The sequence below is a fragment of the Stegodyphus dumicola genome, chromosome 4, assembly GCF_044657685.1.
Source record: "Stegodyphus dumicola isolate Sdum_Otavi_A_Nest chromosome 4, ASM4465768v1".
Classification (NCBI taxonomy): Eukaryota; Metazoa; Arthropoda; class Arachnida; order Araneae; family Eresidae; genus Stegodyphus; species Stegodyphus dumicola.
This window is the reverse complement of record NC_140771.1, coordinates 139,297,518-139,320,008: the sequence shown is the minus strand read 5'-3', so window position 1 is coordinate 139,320,008 and position 22,491 is coordinate 139,297,518. Positions and strand designations below refer to the sequence as shown.

The 22,491-nt window shown below is 34.3% G+C and overlaps 1 protein-coding gene across 3 annotated transcripts in view; it reads right to left on the bottom strand.

The window, feature by feature from the left end:
* LOC118190875 (voltage-dependent T-type calcium channel subunit alpha-1H-like) overlaps positions 1–22,491 on the bottom strand; it is a 401,335-nt gene that overhangs the window by 48,559 nt on the left and 330,285 nt on the right. For all 3 annotated transcript variants that reach the window (XM_085815548.1, XM_085815546.1, XM_085815545.1), the window contains exons 27-30: positions 7,730–7,839; positions 3,011–3,141; positions 1,862–2,011; positions 888–1,009 (exon numbers count right to left, since the gene is read on the bottom strand). In XM_085815548.1, the coding sequence (XP_085671674.1) occupies positions 888–1,009; positions 1,862–2,011; positions 3,011–3,141; positions 7,730–7,839 (513 nt within the window). The remainder of the gene's footprint in view (positions 1–887; positions 1,010–1,861; positions 2,012–3,010; positions 3,142–7,729; positions 7,840–22,491) is intronic.

Sequence of the window (22,491 nt, the reverse complement as noted above, 5' to 3'; positions counted from 1 at the left end):
TATTTACTATATTATTGTTTAAAATTACCACAATGCAATAACATTTGGGCACAGCGTCCTTTTATTGAAAAGTAATTCAATACAAAAGGAAACGAATACAAAATTGAGGATTGATGCTAATACATTTAATTGCTTCACAAAGAGAACTCGTCTTCATAATGAGCTTATACTGGTTGCATTTAGCATAATTACAAGAATATGTTTAACGTTTACAAATGTAATATGTTTTTCTCAGTCGCATACCTCTTTTTAACAAATTTGAGAAGTTTTGCATTATTTAATAATGTATATATATTGGCGAAAGTCTGATCAGAGATTTATATGAAGCTCTGGATATTTCTTAAGCTTTTTATTTATTTAAGTATCGCTTCCGGTATATCAATTTTAGCCAAAATTTAATATTTTGTTCCCATTGATAACAAAGTCTTAAAAACTTAAACTAGTACTTTTTGGGTTATATTTTAACACTAGTTTTCATAAAAACTATTATGGGCTTTAAGCAAAGGAACTCATCCGGTGGTCTATTAAAGACTGTTAGGGATTTCATGTAAAATATCAATTCCGGTTGTCCAATTTTATTCAAACTCTAATCAACTCTTTGTAGAAAGCTTAAATATGGAAAACATAAATTTTCGAAGTTTGATATAAAAGTTACTTTCGACGAAACATTCATCACACACATACAGATAGACAAAAAGACGTTATTATAAAAGCAATAAAAACGTGTTGTAAGGACCATAATATATTCACTGTAAGCTCGCTATCAAATTTTTGGACCGAAAACTTTCTCCCTTACCCATGCATAGAAAAAGAAGCCGGAATCAATGAAACAGAATAATATTTAAATATGCTTAGTTTTACGTAAAAATTATATATTAAATCATTACTTTCATAATCCCATTCCAGTTATCTCCAGTGGCGACTCGAAATAATGTGAGGAAAGCCATTCCGAAGTTACGGAAATGAGCATGTTCGCCCAGACCCTGGCATGGATATTCATCAGTACATTCTATAAAGAAAATATCAGAACAAATTTCGTAAGTACATTAGTTTTCCTGATAGATAGAAGTTTCTGGCATAATAAGACTACATTACACGTGAAAAATATTAGTATAAATGAAATTTATATATGTATTATTAAATAGATTTACGAGGAATTTTACAAAAAACCTAGACAGGAGCTTTAAAGCGACTTTTCTATCACCAGACAGAGCGAAAGAAAATCTTTTTACTTTTGATGAAAGAGTTGAATTGAATTTATAAACTCTTTACCTTTTATTCTCTATCCGTTTACTTAAACGTACCGCTTAATTGTATCCAAAGCTGATTATTACCTGCCCATAGATATCACAACATATAAGCAGAGAAAATAACAAATGATTTTGAAAAGTTGTTAAATTTTAATATTAAGAAATCAAATGTTGTCGGTAGATAAGAATCATATATTAGTGTAACTTCTAGAGGATATTCGTCATATTTCTTCTCCGCAAGTTAGCTTTCAGTAAAATAATATTAAGCTAGTATACAGTTAATTTAATTTATAAGGGATTTTTGATTTTTATTTTCTGATTATTATTTTACATCAGATAACATAAATAAAAAATCAGATACTTTCTTATGGTACTTATCAGATGCTTTATGATGGTACATTAAGAATTTAAAATATTAGCATTTAATCTAGTTCATTAATGGAAAGTAATATTACTTATTAGTATCTGTTAGTGTTTTCTAGGGAAAAAGAGTATTTGAAACTTAAGTTTGTATATTAATTTAGATGTTTTCTTTATAAAATGATAATGAAAACCCACTAGTAATTCAGTTAGCATTTAAAGGATACCTCTGGCAAAACATTTCTACTTACCCAGGCGTCCAAACAACTCAACTCCTAAGGCAGCAAATATAAAAAAAAGAAGAAAAAATAACAATCCTAGATTCCCCACTTGTGGCAATGCTTGCATCACAGTATCGAGGAGAGCTCGTATCCCTTTAGCCATTTTGAGCAATTTCAAGACTGAAAGTGAAGAGAAGGAAAGATCATATATTTCATGTTTCTCATGCTGGTTTAAATCAGTTTGTGATACTTTAAAAATGTTTTTTCAAGAACTGAACAGATTGAAAAAATCTATAACAAGTTCAATCTATATTTGAATAACATAGTTCAATCTACACTATCAGAGGGCATTTATTACTTCGTCTTACAGTATTAAAAGACTATAATGAAACTCTCTGCCTTGAACCAGTATGATGCAAATCAGATTTTAGAAATTGTCCTTCAGTTATCACAATTGCATTAAAAATCAAAAGTGAGTAAATTTAAAATGGTTACATTTACGTGTCATTTAGACAAAGATTTACTCCTTCAACTTTATTTCAAATTAAGGTATTCGATTATATAAAACATAATGATAAATACATATTACTTCTAATATATAACTAAGAGTTATAACGATATATAAAACTCAATAACTCTTATTTCGATTTTACACTACAACAGAATATATCACCTTTATTTACACTTTGAAGGACACAGTCTTTTAGGATCAGAAGTCTTCTACCAGAATAATTTTAAAAGAAAACTATAAAAGCGAATCCATTTCATTAGAAATGAAAAAAAAAAAAAAAAAAAAACGTTGAAGTTTGGTAATTTAACTCTCATATCTCTTAAGATTTGTTTTTCTTTTATAGCAGGGGAACTGTAATGGAATTGTTTTCTTTTGTACTTCATTAGAAAATAGATTTATTTTTATTCTTAATGAGCAAAATTACTTTGGAACGCTGCTTATAAGCCTTCATAAAATATTCCTTTTCTGAGTTAGTATCTATTATTTTCTAAATAATTCTGTTATTTCTGATTTGGGAGTTAATATACCATTTCCTGAAGAATAATGCATGGTAAGTTTCTATTGCAGGATTTAGTAAACTTGAAAATGGTTAAAAAAAAAGGAGTAAAATTCTGGTGCTAAAACCAAACGAATATTTGTTACAATTACCCAACTACGAAGCAACTTACCTCTTGCTATTCTTAAAACTCTCATGACACGTATGATTGTCGGATTAATGGGTATCACTTCAGATTCCATTTCTTCCAGAACGATACCAATTACGGAAAGAATAACGATTCCAACATCTAATTGGTTCCATCTTAAAAAATATCCAGTAGATTAGAGGCATGTTAATGATAGAAGGTAAGTAATAAAACAATTTCAAAACTGAAATTTACAAAAATTATATCTTTGTTTTGTGTTTAAGAAAGTTAAATTGCTTAATGCAATATGAGAGATATACAAATAATCTCTCATTGTCAGATGTAAGTATTCTACTAATTTCCTTCTGAAGAATTACTTACTTCTGAAGTGAGGTTGCTTAATCATCTTTTGTCAATTATTAGTATTTAAACTCTGCATTACATCCATTAGAAAAAAACTTAAAAACGAAGTATGATTTCTTTAAATGCTACCTAACTTATTATATTCAATTAGGAAAAACGGCCGAATGTATTTTCAGTGAATAATATTTCTTTCCATAATTAAAAGCCAGGTTTTCATAAATTAATGAGCAGTACTGTTTATCTTAAAAATATATCAGATACACTCTTAAAAATGTAATCAAAGAGTTTGTGGAATTCGGTTCACATAAAAACTTGAAAACACTTTTACTTCTTGAATTAATACTATTATAATCAATGTAAAAGCAATAAATAAATATCGCTAAATTTGACAAGCAAATTACTAATGTCTTGTACTTCTCGCAAGAAAATACTTATTTCTCAATACCCATCAGCTTATAGGCCACAAATGGTAAAAAATTCTAATTTTATTCTATTTAATTAAGAAATTGTTACACGTTTCCTCGGAAATTAAAAAAAATATGCTTATCATTATCAAAATTAATAGAAAATGGTTGTGACACGCTAGTACAAAAGGTTTTTTTTATATAAACCTAGTGTTGAATGTTTCTTATAAATTACTTAAGAATCCAATTTGGTATGGAAGATCTATTTTATAGAATCCATGACTATCGAATTTACACAATAAATAACCAAATAAGAGATCGATTTTTCTGCAGTCATTAATTACTATCTTCTACCTTATTTAAATGTAGCGAAAATAAAACGAAAATTTAAGGAGAAATCAACAAAAAACTGTACGTAGTTTAACATTCTCCTTAATAAATTAAACATTTGCGCGTATTTAACTGTAATGTATATTTAATTATGCTTATTTCACTTCTTTGAAAAGCCTGTTTAAGAGATATTCCGCAGTGAGAGGAAATCCACTGGAATTAGTTTTCTTGTGACATTCGAAGAACCAGCCCAAGAAAATCTGGCATTCCTTAACTTTATGATCAGTTACAGGCTTGTGTTAATTTGCAATACCTGGAATAGCTGCTTTAGAGTCAGAGCAGCCCACAGACTTTGAGGAGGATTATGAAGAATAAGTGTTCTAAACAATATTTACAGCCTTTACTCCGTAGTAAAAATAGTTTTCGGTAATAAGTATTTAAAAATAAGTATTTTATAGAAAATTCTAATTCTAGAGTTTTCATTATTGTTAGCGTAAGATTTGTCAGTGTAATATGTAACCAAGAATCGAGAAGTATTTACTTTTGACATTATCCATTGCCATAGAATAAGGAACACCAGAATATATATTATATTTAGAAACCGACTAAGAAATATTAAAATAGAAAGCAGAATCTTTGATTCTATGATTTAGTGGGAGAGAAAAGTAAGTTGAAATTTTTTCCTTTAAAACTGACTGTACTGCATAAAGTCATCCTTTTTTCCAAAGCCTACACGTCCATTAATATACAAAAATAGACAAAAGGGTGTGTTATAAGTTTAGAATGTAAAAGAGGAAAAGGAGTGTGTAATGTAAAAGAATTGTTCAAGATCTCCTTGAAAAGAAAAAAGTTCCTCGATGGCTTTAAAAAATCACAGAAAAATAGCAAAAGAAGAAGAGTGTTGATTATAATTGACAATGTCGGATGTTTATTATAGTTCACAACATTGCTATTTTTTGAAACAATTCACAATGACGTTATTATTACAGATTACGACAATAATTGACAATATTGATCAACTAAGATAATGCTTTATAATATTGTAACTTAATAGTAAATAGTCCCAAAATTTTTGAAAAATTTCATAAAACACTAAAACTACAAAATAAACCAGAACTCGAAGTGCAGTGACATCAAACTACTTTCTTTCCCACCTCATACTGATATTAGATGGGGACGGAGCCAGTTAAGTGACTGAAAAAAACAAAAAATAGAAAAAGTATTCCTTTAAAGGAATGCACTAGCATTTACTTTCCTATAAAAAGGATTGTATTGGATTATTAGATTATGGCAAAACACTTAATGACCGTTTGCGTACGAGCAAAGATACCTTCCAGAAGAACCTTTTAAGAAAAACTAGCTCGTAATCACATTTCACATGGGAAAAACCACGGAAACTCGCATTCAATCAAACCATTCGTCAGGATTTGAGCCGAGACGGAATTACCAGTATTCAGCGGTTTTACAGTTCCGCTGCTGGTGAGCTGTAAAAGAAAACTTTCACAATTTTTCGCCTGCAAAAATAAGTACTTTTAAGTAACAAGAGCAGTGGTTTAGGGACAGAATTGAATCCTATACCTGTAATAGTAATACTTCTTTCATGTCCCAAATATTCAAAAGCGTCTTTTTATAATATATTTAAAATAAAATAATTCAAAGACCTGCATTTCTTAATAAAGACTAGGCTGTAAACTGTTTTGGGCGCTAGGTAGGAAAACTTGTTGATCATTATTATTACGAAATTAACTGGTTGCTTCAAATAAGTGGCAACAGAGACATGTAGTATGTGACCTTCCGTTTGTAAGATGCAGAATGCTGTAACATTGCCCCTTTCCCCACCCTCCCTGAGTTCAGCTATCGTTTCTGAATGATAAATTGCTGCATATCAATTATAATTTACTGTTCTACGATTCTAGAAAGAAATGTTCCCATGGCTAAATAAATAAATAAATAATAACAATAAAAATATTTGTTAAGCATTTTGGGAAAGAAGAACGGTTATGAGATTTGGTTCATCTGGAAATACCTAAACGAAGTATATTATGGATTTGGGGAATAAATCCATCATCTAATGCAATGTAGAAGACATATTTTACAGCGCCCGTAATTTAGACTTGAGTTTTATTTCATCCACCACTTGACACGAACCTCCCTTTGAGTATGAGTTAAACTGTGTGCCAATTCAATCCATTCTCTAAACTACTTCTAAATTGTTTATTTGTGTTATCACTCAGAGTCTAATTTGTTCGATGAAAATATTTTTGTAGCTTCAAACATTTATCGATAGTCTAATAAATCATAACCCTTTAACCTTTCGACTTGAATCCATCTTTTGTTGCTAAATTATTAACTTCAAAATAACGTCGCATAAAACTTTTAATAAATTTTCTCTTCCATATTTGTGAATATTCATGAGAGTGTTCAAATTTTATATAAGCGTTCGAAAGCTGCCGATTCTGGTATCATAAGATTCTAAAAACTTAAGTACTAGTCCTAATGATCCACAAAGCAAATGGTCAAAAGCACAAGAAAGATAACTAATGAATCAATGTTATCTGATCTTTCTGTCGCACACAAGTGAAAAGAAATCACAATTTACATCAAAAAGACACCAGACGAATTAATGAATAATTTGCTAAGAATCACAGGTAATGCCTTACAATTAAGTAATTACTATATCTCACTCTTTCTTTTAGATTTACTCGCAACAAATTACAGAAGGAAGATTTTGTCGCCAAGAAGAAATCTTTCCCTAATTTCTTCGCAGAGCTTTGGATTTCTGTGATAATTTTACTGAAATTCCCATTGTAAAATCATTTCATTTCTTCTTTATTCTAATTAGGGAATGTAACTTAAATAGTAGCACAGTATAGTAATTGACGAATAAATGTAAAAAATAAAGGAATAAAAAGGTTTGTATTAACCCTTTGATAAATGAAGTAAACTATTACTCAGATGTGATCTGAACACAAAAACACATTACTTGCTATTATACAAAAGAATAAAGAATTCCATGAGTAGAATGAACATCTATACAAGTTTCTTGTATACTGTGTTACTTCATTCTACTAATGAAACCCTTTCTCTTATAACATTTAAAGTATGTTCAATCAGTTTGTCCATTTTAAGCATTTTCATTTGATAATATGTGTTTGACGTTAACAAAACAAAGATATTGTTGCGCGGTTACTGGCTCATAACGCTTTTATAATAACCATGCCAGACGAGCAGGAAGAAACTGAAATTTTATAGAAAATAGCGGGTATTCAAATTAAAGGAACCTCACAAAATAAATATAACTCATACGAGTTTATTTTTAAGAAATATCTTAACGGAAAGAACAAAGATAGGATGAATATCGTCTCCAATAAAATTCGAATATAGAACTGCAAACAGGTGCATTTTGATAGTTTACAAAATATCAGCAGAGTTTCTTCCTATATTTCAGTTCAAAATGAGATATATTTATAATTCAATCGTCCATATATTCAGAATCCTAAGATTTGCAGTGTAATGCAAAACTCTATTACACAAAATGAGCCAAATAAATAAATAACAGAATAAAAACAATGCATAAAATTATAAAAATGCTTAAAAACTAACATTTCACTGGATAAATTTATAAATTTGCAATAGTCTTCCTAAAAGGAACGAAAGCGGGGCTTACCGATCTGAAAGATATCTGCGCAATCCTAAGGCAACAATTTTCATTGCTGCTTCAAGAATGAAGACAGCAGTAAAAAAGTAGTTGAATACCTTCAGCGCATACACAAGCTCCTGCAAAACAAAAAACATGTGATATTCAGTATATTCAAAGGTTCAAAGATTAAATTATCTCTCCTATTAAAATAAAAGTGAAAGATCTTTTTAACATTTATGAAATTTTTTTATTTACTATTTGGATTCGAATTTTTGGTAGACTCGCGTAATATTACAATTATCGTTATTTCATTAAAATTGCACATAAATATAAATTAGTTGAAAAAAGATTTCAAACCTCCAGAATAAAAAAAAAAAGTATTCATGGCTTTTGTTTCCATTATTTGCTTTTCAAGACATCCAAATTTATTGAGTAGTTTATTACGTTCGAGCTACAATAAAGCATTTATCCGAATGCTTTGTGTCATTTGTTCTGAGAGAAAGCTATGGATTAGAAATTAGTTTAGTAAATATGTGAAATACAAAATTTTAAATATTAGATCGTCATATTCCATTACAGGTTTGAGTCTTTGTAATGATGGGCCTGAAATTTACAAATGGATTTATTATTACATATGTAATTTATATTGGTATTTGAGGTTACATTTTACGTTGTGATAAATCCACTCAAACGTTTGCTTCGGAGTGATTAGAAGTTCCTCCACCATGGATTGACACAAGCAGTTTTGAATGATGGAGCAGTCACATTCACTTTAACTATGCTCCGTTGCTAAAGTGAAATGGATACCGTGCTGCAAAAAAATAAAAATACTATATGAAATCTTGATGCTGAAGTGCCAAATGCCTCTTTTTATTCCTTTTAAACAGCCCTGAATTTTTTTTACTTAGATAATCCTTTTGAGAATGTCATGATTCACAACTATATATTTTTCGTATTTGCTTTTAAATACACGAAATGAAAAAATATTATGATGTGCCTTTCAAATGAAAACTCTTTTTTATTTCTTTATTTTAGCTTCAAAGATATTCATTTTGTTTCCAAATGGATTTCATAACCTATATGTAACTATTAACGATATCACTTATTCCTTAAATTATTAATTTCAATATTTCCTTCTTTATTTGGTCTCATATTTGTATTGAATTTTTTTCTTTGTTGCAATTAGCAGCTGAAAAGAGTGAATATTTCATACAAAAAGTGCTTTGTTTCAGATTATTAGAATGTTTAGAAATAAATTTTATTTTGCGAAATTTAGGAAACTTAAAACAATCGAAAGACAATGAATTATGAGCAACAACTTACAATTGATGCTAATTTTAACGAACAGAATAGAAGCTTTTCTAGGAAAAAATTCTCACTTTTGTGAGTACGGGTGGGGCAATCCCGAGGTACCCTAGCCCTTCAGGGGATGGTCTTCTTGGGGAGACGGGGGTCACGATCCTGGAGCCCTAGTGATCTTTCCTCCTTTCTTTTTTTTTATCTCTCCTTATCTGTGCTAATTTCTTTCCTTCTACCCTTGTGGTTTTCCTTTATCGGAGGTTTGAGCTCAAAGTGAAATTCTAATACATCTCTTTGTTTCTAGTTTCTCACAGTGAGAAAACCACTTACGCGTTTGCCGTACGTTGTGACCCGTAAGGCTGGAAAGAAGGGTCCTGGTAGTTGAGGGGCGAGGTACTGAGCGCCGCCTGAGATAACCACTGACCTGACTTTGTTGTAAAAGTCTTACAGTGTTAATAGTCATTCTGCAGAAGGGAATATTTCCTCCGTGTAAAAATATACGTATAAATATTACATGGGCATACAAGGTCTGTGTATAAGCACAGATATGTTGACTACAATCATTGTCTTGTACAAGTTACATATGATAGATACATAAAATCAGGACAGCTATGTGTACATTTAAACATTATATGAATTCATATTTACAATACTTTTACTGAGATAATATAATTAAACTTGTAATTCATTTACACATTGACTGGATCTTCAATATCATTTAAACTGCTTTGCAATATTATTTTTATCAAGTACATACAAATTGGATAATAATATGCTTACATTACAATAGTTTTGCTCTCTTATTATTCTACGGGGTGAGCTATTTTTCTAGTGTTGATTTACAGTTGTTGTTGTATTTTGAATTGCTATTAAAATTATACTGCGAGGATACAATTCTCAAAGAAGGGGGAGAATTTCTTAGTACTTTGCTGAGCACAGCCTGATTACCTCCTCTATTTTAGTTTTCGTCTGCTTGTTGCCGCAGGTATTCTCCGCCTATTGCGGCCAGTATTCACTGCTTGGCATTTTTAAATGCAGTTTATCGGTTTGTGGGCAGTTGAAGAGGAAGCGATCTGCATCACCTACCGCACCACATTCACACAATTCTGATGCTCGTATGCCGAATCTCTTAAGATAATGTGGGAAGGACCATGGCCAGTGTAGAATTGAGTTTGTGCTCCGCTGTATGTATTAACTGAGCACGTGACTTTTGGAAAAAACTTGTAGGTTCTCCTCCCTGTGCTTTCCCTTTCCCATCTTTTCTGCCATTCTTGTAAAAGACAATCGAGCGTTATTTTTTTAAATAGGACTGCGGAACACTTACTGCGTTTTCCAATCTACTGGAGTCATTGGCAGCAGATTTCGCAAGCAAGTCCGCCGCTTCGTTGCCAGTAATACCCACATGAGCTGGAACCCAGATCAGGATAGGTATGTTATCTGGTGGGATACTTAGAAGAATTTTCTGAATATCTTGCACTAAAGGACGCCTTGTCTTGTGCCCTCGGATGGACTCCAAACTTGAGGCAGAGTCGCTATATATGTTGACCTTTAGTCCTAATTGATATTATGCCAAATTGATGGCTGCTTTTAATCCAAGAAGCTCTGCCTGAAAGACGGTATTTTTGTCTGCAGTCGTCTTTCCCAAGTTTTAACCGTTTCTCCTTCTTGGAGTACACAGTAGGCGCAGCCTGTGCCTTTCTCCGTCTTTGTGCCATCTGTATAAATAGCAAATGCCTTCTCATTTGGCGGCGTGTATTGCATGTATATTGTGTGCGATAAATCAGTATCTGCAGGGTGTCCAAGCATGATCGGCTTGCGCTTCTCATAGTCTGTACGGTAGAATGTCGTTTTCCACGTTACGTTATTTTCTAGGCGCAATGTCCATACTAATAGTGATTCTCTCTCCACTAGAAGGTCCAGTGGAGGGATACCCGCTAGTACTTGCAGTGCCGCAGTTGGGGATGTTCTATAACCTTTGCATATGATCAAAAATTGCATTCTTTGTATGGTGAAAAGCTTCCTTCCCCATATGGCAGCCCCATATGATATGATCTTTTCTGAGATTGTTCTGTACCAGCTTTTGAGCATAGTGATTGGAGTGCCCCTATGAGGTCCTGATGTTCTAACCAAGTTGATTTATTTTCTGTTTAAGCTCTTTAATATGTAGTACCCAGGAAAGCCTATTGTTAAATATAATACCTAGATATTTAAGGTCAGTGACCTTTTTATAGAGACTCCATTTAGCTTAATGTTGGGAATCCTATTTCGCTCTCCATGCCTACATATAAACAGTTGTCTAGTTTTATCTGCTGAGCTATTTAATTTGTGCTGATTTGCCCAGCTTGCAAAAGTATTGATTGCGTTTTGTGCCTTTAACCTAATGTCCGTGCTACCAGAAATGACCAATAAAAAGTCGTCTGCGTACGCCTGGATACCCACTCCTTGCTGTTGGTCATAGAGCGCAAAAGCTGTGTTCCTTACAAGATTCCAAAGTGTAGGTCCCAAGCAGGAACCCTGGGGTTCCTTCTTGGGAACTCCAGGGTTCCTCTTTAGGGAACATCTTTCCAACTTGAGTTTGAGTGCATAATTGTCCGTTGTAACCTGTATCCAACGATCCTGCAAGTAGCTGCGTATAAGATTCAGGATTTCCTTTGGGCATTTGATGATGTCTAGGCATTCGACTATGTCTAGCCACCACAACGAGTCGAATGTCCCTTTGATGTCCAACGAAATACCCAGTGTGTCCAAATTGATGTCTTTGTTCTGCTCTATGTTATCTAGCAGTTGTTTTAAGGCATTGTCTGTGGACCTTCCTGCGCAGAAGCCATATTGTTTTTCGTTTATAGTCTTGTTCCTGCACATGTGGAAATTAAGGCGTTGCAGAATTACTTTTTCTAAAATCTTACTGATTGAATGGGGCGAGGTACTGTCCCGAACACAGTGCTTTGGCTTCGGATTGAAACGGGAGGCACTTAGTTGTCCCCGCTAGTGTCAATCGGCTGGTCGCTTGTCCTCAAGGACGTGGCTTGGGGATAAGCTTTCGGGAGAGCTGACTTTGGGGGCTTCATAATGTGTATAGGTTTGGCTAGCCCTAACGCAGGAATCTGTGTTCCCTTATTGGGCTTCGTGGTGGACGGGGCTGTCGGACTCGAATCTTTTCTCTTTCAAATATGGCTCAATCAAATTTAAGCACTTCAGATGAACATAATTATGCATTTAAAAAGAGAAAACTAGTGAAAATGCTAATGTTAGTTTACCTAATAGTCAACCTCGTTTTATAGTCATAAACAACTCTACTGGACAGCTTAAAAATATATCACCATTTCTGAATCAAAAATACATATAGTCATATGCAGGACAACCAAAAAACGTAAAACCACTGCGTTCTGGAGACCTTTTAATTGAAACTGCTTCTTCCAATCTACAGCTCTTCTTTGCTTAAACCAAACTTGGGAGTGTGGAAGTCTGTGCCTCAGCGCATAAGACACTGAATCACTGCCAAGGAGTGATTTCAAAGAGTGATCTTCTTTCCGTCTCGGATAAAGAATTTGTCTCTAAACTCCCGCATCAGAATGTGTGTGCTGCTAAGCGAATCAAGATGCGTAAAAAAGATCAGCTGATTGAAAAAGGACGTCATCCTGACCTTTAAGACTCCTGATTTGCCAAAGAATATAAAGGCCGGTTACTTATGGTGTCCTGTAAGACCTTATATTCCAAACCCAATGCGATGTTACCAGTGCCAGCGTTTTGGCCATTCGGAGTTTTCCTGTCGTGGTCGTCCTACATGTGCTCGATGTTCTGTAGAGGGCGACGACAGTGAAAACTGCATTTCTGAGCCACTGTGTGTTAAGTGCAAGGGAAACCACACCGAAATTTCTAGATCCTGCGAAAAGTGGAAAGCTGAGAAGCAAGTTCAGGTTGTCAAGGTAACGCAAAATATTACTTATCCAGAAGCTAGAAAAATAGTGTCAAGCATGCAGCTGGAACGAAATATGTCATACGCCAAAGCTGTTAAAAGCACTAAATCAATAGGCACCCAACAGATATGACTATGCAGAAACAAGCTCCCCTGGTAGAGACACCAAAATTATGATAATTCTTAAGAACATAAAAGATACTAAAGAAACAATAAATACGAAAACATCACAAAAATCTGAAAATAAACCAAATACAAAACCAACAAACCAGAGCATCATCTCTACTGAAAACTTAAGCTCTGAAGGCATAGATTTCGAGATGCACGTGGAGGGCGGAATGGAAATTCCAAGACATCTTCTCCCACGTCTGACAAAAAAAGCAACACAGACGAAATAAGCAGTCATAATGGCCACCATTATCTCTTGGAACTGTCATGGCTTCAAAAAAATTTTCATATACAAGAACTAATTAGCCCACATCATCCTATCTGCTTTGCAGCTCAGAAAACCTTTGTGAAACCTGAACAACTGCTGAAGCTTCAGAAATATTGTTTTGTCAGAAAAGATCAGCCAGTTAATGAACGTGTTAGCGGAGGCATAGGTCTACTCACCTCGCTTGATTATCCTTCAAGCATTCTCTCTCTTTCAACTTCCCTCCAAGATGTTGCTATGCAGGGTAGTACACGAAGGTTAATTTCAGTGTGTTCGATATACCTGCCTTCCAGAGAACACATTCAGCAGCAGGACTTAAATAATTTAATTGATGAGCGAACTGTTCCTTTCATTCTTATTGAAGATTTCAACGGTCACAATCCTCTTTGGGGAAGTAAAGACAGAAACCCACGTGGTAGGCAAATTGAAAAAATGATCAATGACAATTCTCTTTGTCTCCTTAATAACGGAGAGCATACATACTTCCAACAGCCTACGAGGACCTTTCACAGCATTGACCTCGCTATTTGTTCAACATCTCTGCTTCCATTTTGCAAGTTTAATGTCAGAAATGATCTACACGACAGTGACCATTTTCCAATTTTTATAACCTTTGCAGATAAAGAGGTAAACCCTATATCTAGACCTGCACGCTTCATTCTGGAGAAAGCGAAATGGGATCGTTTTCCTTTTGAGCTCTCAGATGAAATGGTGAGGGACTTACCTATAGATAATGCAATGGAAACTGTTACCGAGGTCATTATTCAGTCAGAAAAAGGCTCTATTCCTGTATCTTCAACGAGATTACAAAAATATGCCAAACCACGGTGAAACCGACAGGGCCAAGAGACACTAAGACTGCAAAGAAGAGCTTGGGGAAAGTTTTGCCGGTATCCTACATTGTCCAATCTAATAGCTTTCAAAAAAGCCAAAGCAAATGCAAGAAGAGTTAAAAGGCAATGCCAGAGGGATTCTTGGATATCCTATGTGTCAACAATCACATCCTATACATCAAATAAACGAGTGTGGGACAGAGTAAGGAAAGCAACCGGAATGTACAATAACCACTCACTTTACATTTTGGAAAAACGATGGCAGAGTGATAAGCAACATAGAAAAAATTGCAAATACAATTGGTGAGAGTTTTCCTGCAGTCTCTGGCAGCAACAGGTATCCACGAGCATTTCTTTCTATCAAGCTACGCTCCGAGAAACTTCCAATTGTGTTCAATTCTCCCAAATCCAAGTCATACTCGTACAATTGGATTTTACTATGTTTGAGCTAAAAAGAGCCCTCATGAAAACACACAGGTCTAGTCCAGGTCCTGATGCAATTACTTATGACATGATAAAGCATCTTTCCTATAATTCATTGAATGTCCATCTTGGTCTGTTCAATAGAGTGTGGAAAGAGAACATCATCCCCAGTACATGGAAGAAGGCTATCATTATACCTATTGCTAAGCCAGGTAAGGATCCAAGAAATCCCTCACACTACCGGCCGATCGCACTTACAAGTTGCATTTGCAAATTATTTGAGAAAATGGTAAATTACCGCCTTGTCTACTATCTGGAGAAAAATAGTATAATCTCCGCCTATCAGCGTGGTTTCCGAAAGGACAGGTCAACAGCATTTGCGAAGCCTTTGTAAAAAAAATCCACTCAGTTTCAATATTTTTTTATATGGAGAAGGCATATTGGCAGGACCTAGAGATATGGAATTCTTCGGGATCTCTATGATTGTGGCTTGCGTGGTAACATGCCAATTTTCATATTTAATTTTTTGAAGGCTGGAACTTTCCAAGTGAGACATGCTTCTGTGTTGCTCAAGGTCTTTTACCTGGAAGAAGGAGCTCCTAAAGGTAGTGTTTTAAGTGGAACATTATTTAGCTTAAAAATAAATTCTGTTTTAAAAGAACTTCCCCTTTTGTTTCTGGTACATTGTATGTCGATGACCTCCAAATAAGTTGTCAAGGAGCGGACATGAGGCATATAGAGAGACAGTTGCAGATTGCAATTAATAGAATCATGAGCTGGTCAAATCAACATGGATTCACTTTCTCAAACCAGAAGAACGTTTGCGTACATTTCTGCAGAAAGCGGAATGTGCATCCTGAGCCTGAACTGTATATTGATGGGTCATTGATTCCTGTTCATTCAGAAGTAAAATTCCTAGGAATGGTATTCAATCGTAAACTGATCTTTATCCCCCATGTACTATATTTGAGGAATAAATGCTTTAAAGCATTAAATCTTCTTAAAGTCTTGGCAAATACCTCTTGAGGTGCAGATCGTTGCGCTATGCTAGATATTTACAGGAGTCTCATCCGTACTAAATTGGACTACGGCTCAGTGGTTTACTGCTCAGCACGACCTTCTGTGTTATTGAAACTAGATCCTATTCATCACCAGGCTTTAAGGACATGATCTCCTTTAGAAAGTCTGTTTGTGGACAATTTTGAACCATGCCTCCGTCTAAGGCGCGATAATTGTCTCTGTCATTATTTCAATATACAATCATATTCAGGACATCCTGCTGAGATCACTTTGCAAAATCACATGTTTGATCGCCTATTTGAAGCACGGTCATCCTGCGAGCCTTATTTTTTCATAAGAGTCCGATCACTCATTGATGAGTATGGGTTATCCGATATAAATGCTCAATCTGTAAAGCACTTTGATATCCCGCCTTGGAAGAATTCACAAATACAACTCCTTAATGTTTTTCACCAATTCAGGAAAGTAAATACTAACGATATCATCTACAATCAGCTTTTCCTTGAGCACAGGCAAAAATACAACAGTTATACCGCGAATGTACACAGACAGTTCAAAAGCAGCCAATCATGTCGGAGCTTCCCTTGTGATAGGAAATTACACGGAGGGTAGATTCTTGCATAAGGCTTGCTCAATGCTAACCTTCAAATTAACATCCTTGTATTATTCTCTATTTTATATATCTACCTGCGGCAGAAAAAGTTAAATGCGTTAAACACAGTTCATTATCTACACTGACTCTTATAGTGCGCTAAAAGCCTTAGAATCATATTCAGACACCCACAACCCAATAACTGTGGACGTTCTTAAGCTAAACTTAAACTTGTGCAGGCGAGGATATCAGATTTTGTACTGTTGGGTACCCGGACACATGGGGATAAAAGGAAACGAGCTGGTCGACATCGCAGCTAAATCCGCTCTTGATATGTGCAGCCAGCTTGTTTCATTTAGTGACATGTGCAAAGTTATCAAGAGGAAAGTGCTAGTGGCAACAGCTATGGAATCTCAGTCCAACAAAGCTATAAAACCTCTGGTTGAATATTGGAATGAAACTAGAAGCCGGAGGGAGGGGGTTCTTTCAACACGTTGTAAGGATTATGTTAATTTTATTAACAGCTAAATTTTGAGTTAAACTTCATTTCCTATCGCTTCTTAATTTCAACTTACCACTTCCGGCCAGAACGAGTTTTAGAATCACGTCTGAATGCTAATGAGGAAGAGCGGTATTTAACCCCGAAGTTCTACTGTCTTAGTGAGGGAGATACCAGATACTGGCTGCACGCGTCCGCCTTTTTAGGCTACTCTCTCGTAAGCTATTATTACGTTCGGCCGTACTTTAGGCCCTTGATAGCTTCGCAGTCAGTGAGCATTAAGGGGCCAACTCTGTTAGAATTTTGATAGCTTCGGCTATATTTTAGTTAAGATTAGTTTAGTTTGATTCTCAGTCTTTTAAGTTCAAGCCCAAGTGTCGGCTTTATTGTACAACTCCAAGACGGAGTTCTGTTACACTTGGTTGGAATAATAACGGGTTATTTCACCCTTCTATCTTGTTGTTTCCTGTCACACAAACTCAAGCGATTATTCGCTTATCAATTCTTAAGATTCTTTCAACGGTAACTTAGAATTACACAGTGGAGAATCCTACAACGTCTTAGAATAGGTCACTGTCGAGTTGCACATCCTTATCTCCTATTTGCTGAAAGTGAACTTACTTGCTCAAAGTGCAAAGCTGTTTTATCAGTTGGTTATATTTTAGTAGACTACCCCTATTTTAAGGAACTTCGTTTTAAATACTTTAATAGCTATGATGTACTTCTTCACCGTTTGATCGGGAAAGAGGTGAATGCTAACATAAAAAGAGATTGGATTTTATCATTTAATTTGATCTACTTTGCACTTTTTATAAATGTTCCAAATATTTTAATGTGTATTTTTACCTTATGCGTTTTACTCTTTATGCTTCCATTTGCATTTGGAGTTTCATTTTGTTGATTAGTCACTTATGTCATCATCACAAATATATTTTAATACTGGTTTTATCTTTCATCTGTATATATTCAATATTTTATCATTCGTCTGGTGCATGATAGATTATGTGCCATGAAACTCATAAACTCACAAACTTCTCATTTCGTTTTTGACGGACAGCTTATCCACAGGCTAAGCAATCATTAGTTTAATCACCAACAAAGTTCAGTTCAGTGACAATGAGGGGGGACAACTGGCCTTTACCATTGATTAACAGGTATTGTCCCACAACCATCTTAACTAGATTTATTTTAATTAAAAATAATAATAACTAAATTATTGAAATTTTCATAGTACAATAGATAAATTATATGTATTAACTTTAAAACATATTTACATGAAAAAATGATTAAACATGTAATTTAAAATAAAATGCAATGGCATTAAAAATGAAGTTGTTGAAATGAAGTCCACAGTTCATTGAGTGCTTAGAGTTCGATCACAAATTCATAAAAAGGATCATACAAAAAATTACGTCTTTAATTAAATGTTTACACCTTACGTTCATAGAATAAAGTTACTGAGTGTAGGCTTAGAAATAAAATAATGAAGTTTTAAAAGAAGAAGTAAATATGTTACTACTGTATTTAGAATTTTAAATGAGATGGCAAATATCTTTCCCCTGTGCACAGAGTAGTTTCATAGTTTTAGAAATTTTAAGAAAAAGATGATTTTGCATAAAAGGAATCTATCTTTATCTATCTATCTAATGAGATTAGCTGCAGAAATTTAATATGGTATTGTTTTGTCAAGAGACATTCCACTATATAATGATGTGAAGATCCTATTATCTATAGAAACAAGGATAAGTATTAATAAATCCATGTTTACAGTAAAATGTTGCAAAGGGACCATGTCCAGTTAAGTATCATGATGACTGCGGAATCAAAATTTTGCGATTTAGATAGATTCGATTAAGATTTTGATAGATAACTAAAAGTGCAGATGTCATGTTCATAAAAATTCTACTCTTATCACTTTTTTAGTGAGACTGTCAAGAGGCATTTTTTAAGATATTATTTTGTAGAGACATTACGTTATTTCGATGCTGGAGACGTGAAAAATGAGCAGTGCCAGCGCCGAGACTCGAACCTGGACCTCTCGAATACGAGCTACCGTTACACCACGAAGACATGCAGAAAGGAGGGAGAAAATACCTTATATACTCCCCTTTTTAAAGGCGACCGGGGCTTAGGAGACCCAGTCGCCAAATCCTGCTGGTGAAGAATCATCATCCACCACCAGTCAAGTGTTACACCACGAAGACATGCAGAAAATACCTTATAATATAGGCCAAGAAATGACAACATATTACGAATTATAATTTTGAGTGGTCTCTCTTGATAACTGATCTACGAACTTATTGCCAAAGCATGAATGTTTACCCAACAAATATTGATGCGAATATTTTTGTTGCTTCGTAACAAATGCTGAATCTTGTGAAATAATGATGATAACTGGGAATAATTTTAAATTGTAAAAAGTACTGACATACTATCAGTATAGGTATTTAAATGAGCAATACTGTTGTTTACACTATATTCAATTGTTTTAACAATTGCTAATGCTTTTCCTTAGAATATGCTGTTTATATTGTTAAGATTTCCTTTCAACTGATATTTAACAAAATCATCCTCCAGTAGAACAAATATATATCCCATATTATCAACAATTCTAGAGCCATCGGTGGAGATTCATGGCATTCTATTGCGGTATAAATGTTTAGGTTGTGTCCCTATATTATTGCTGTTACTGAATATGCTTTCAGATATTCTCTTATGTGCCATGTTTCGGATGAATGTTAACTGAAGTTATGACATTTTCATAATAAAGAGGGTTTAAAATACATCTTCGACAAAGCTTTCTTGCCTTTTGAGTTATAATACAGTTATGAGAATGCCGTCATGCTATATTCAGATATGCAATGGAAGTAGACCTGCAAGTACATTAGCTGCAAGCAGTTGATATAGTACAGTAAGTCTTGGTAAGAATTTCTAATATCCTTTACCTTAATCAGAGAAAACGTTATCACTAGTGAAAATTATAATTTGAGTTCCAAATGATATTGTAGTGATTGTTAGCTATTTGATTAAACGTCTAATTCTTAATTTTTTAAAAACTTTTTAAATTCTATACATAAGATTTACATAATTTTCAAAAGATTTATATAATTTCATTTTTATAAAATTTATATCCTTAAGTTTGTTTTAAAATATTTTAATAATTTAAACGGGATATGCAAAATAATACAAATGCTAAAAAATGAGAATTGTGTTTTTAATATCGAGCAGGAGCTCCTGAGGCAATCTAAAATTGCTTGCAATAATTTTGGAATGAAGGCACCTAAGTTCTGAATGGCGGTAATAGGTATTTTATACCATTCCCTTCTATCACAAATTGCTACAGTTTTGTAAGAGATGGTGTGAAAGTATAACGGGATCAACCTCTGTTTTCCTGCATAGATTGTAGTGGTTCGATAATATTTAAATATGGTGATTGCGTGGGTCAGGGAAGACGTGCAACTTCATGTTCATGTTATCCAAACTAAGATTGAACAATTTAACTTTAGTGAATGGAGGCATCATCAGGTTGAAACACGCAGCTACCCGTAACAACAACAACAGCAAAAAAGGTCTGCGACACTGGATTGACATGGTTGTTTAAAATGTTTATGCAGTCAACGATATATATTTTTTCTTATAAAGGGATAATTGTATCTGCTACTAACTGCTTTATACACTGCGTATGAAAACAAATATCAACTGCATGTCCAGGTCTGTCAAATCTTCAATAACTGAATGCAAATTCACATCTGCTTCAGCAATCCAAAAATGTTAGTAGTATTTAAATATTAGTGTAATAATATGATAACCATTGTGTATAAATAATATGAATATTAATGTAATCCCATGTAAGCATTCAGTGTATATCATGTCCATATGAACAAATTGTATAGATTATTATCTATATAATCCATATTCAGAATCATAAAATATCCAACTGTAGACAACTGTAGGTACGTAACTGTAAACAACAAATGCTTAATCTGAATCATGTAATATGTAAATATTTCAACGATACCGTAGGGTCATACATAAGACCGAACAACCGATGACACCGTCAACGGTGGCAGAGCTTGCGATGTCGATTACACCAGACAACACTTATACCTCAGCACTATGGGTCTCAGGAAAGCATTGCTAATCTGAATAGTTAGCCTAAAGGGCATTTACCCACCTCAAGGTAAAAAATAAGTGGCCTCTGCATTTAGACTTTACCTAACCCAGTCTAACTCCTTTATATCTCTTAAAGCATAAATGAATAACCACCGCATTTTACTGTAGGTGATAGGCAATACTGCCCCTCAGGGAAAAATAATGGGAAGAATGTAAAGACATTTAAAAAAAGTATTTGTTTCCATTAGTCAACATTCGATATTTTACACTCCTGAAATTACTGTAGTCCCTATTTTTATTTGAGAAGCACAATGATTCGAGATTGAACTGTTCTCCAAAATTTATGCGGTTTCCTTCCCATGGCATGTTTCATTTGCACTCTACACATGCATATCAAGCTCAGATTTTTTTTTTTTAACAGTAGTTTTCCTATTCGACGTTACAGTCCTGTACATCGTCCTTCAGGCTCTGTTAATAAGCTTCGTTTCTTCCCACAACTGTGATTCACGAATGATATTTTGCCGAGAATATGTTATGTATTATTTTACAGTGCATAGTGAATGTATTAATTTTAAGTGAATAGTGAATTTATAACGTTGATATTTAAGAATTAATTTTTAATCTGCTATTGTTTGAACTTATTTCTTCGTTGAATACGGTGAAGCTCTTATTAAGCTAGAGGAAAAATTTGATACAGCTAAAAGGCGAATTTTTTCCGTTCCCACTAGGCTACCCATGGTCGGCAGACTGTTACGCTCCCGCCCTCCTTTCTTTTAAACTGAACATGTGGTTTGTCTTTTGGAGGAGAAAAATATTTCGGCTTTTCGGAAGAGGAGGATTTTCTGATATGTTTATTACCTATGGGCGTCGCAACTTTGACTGAATTACGGTTGAAAAGTTTCCTTGGTCTTTACGTAGGTACGGGTATGCCACTTTTAAAAGGGGAAATTAGGTTTTCTTGGAAATTTCGAGGTTAATTATTGCCCATGTTCTTGTTTAGCTTGGTCCAGTGGTTGAAGTTATGCAGTTTGTGGACATTCGTCTAAACTGGACTTCCTAATGTGCCGTCATCGGGAAAGGCCGATTTTGTGATAGGACTGCTACTTCTCAGAATACTGTGCGCAAACTATGAGGGAAGAGAGGACGCCAACATGGCGGATTGTGATGGTGACGTGTTCTATGCAGCTCTGGACAGTGTGCTTCAAAAGGTGGAATCAGCCATCGTATCGAAATGCAATATGAATCCGCAGATTCGTGATGATGCGAAGAAGGCTTTGGGTGAGATTAAAAGTTTGATTACTAGGTATGTTGAGCATGTTAAATCTGTAAATTTTCGTGAAGCTTGTAAAGAAAGCTTATTGAATTCAGTCTTGCAAACGAAATCGTATGCTAATGCTGTGGCGCCATCTGTTGGGACAAATCATACTGATTCAGATTGCTGTGTTTTTGTGAGTGCCCAAAACTGTACATCTGATGAAGTAAAAAAGCTCCTTAAAGCTGAAATCAACCCTCGGAAACATAAATTTGGAATTAGCAATATTCGAACAGTTCATAACAATAAAGTAATGGTGAAATGTGCTTCGGGATATGATAAAGAAAAACTGTTTACTGCTTTGCAGGAAGACTCATCTATTTTGAATCCCTCTATTCCAAGACGAAAA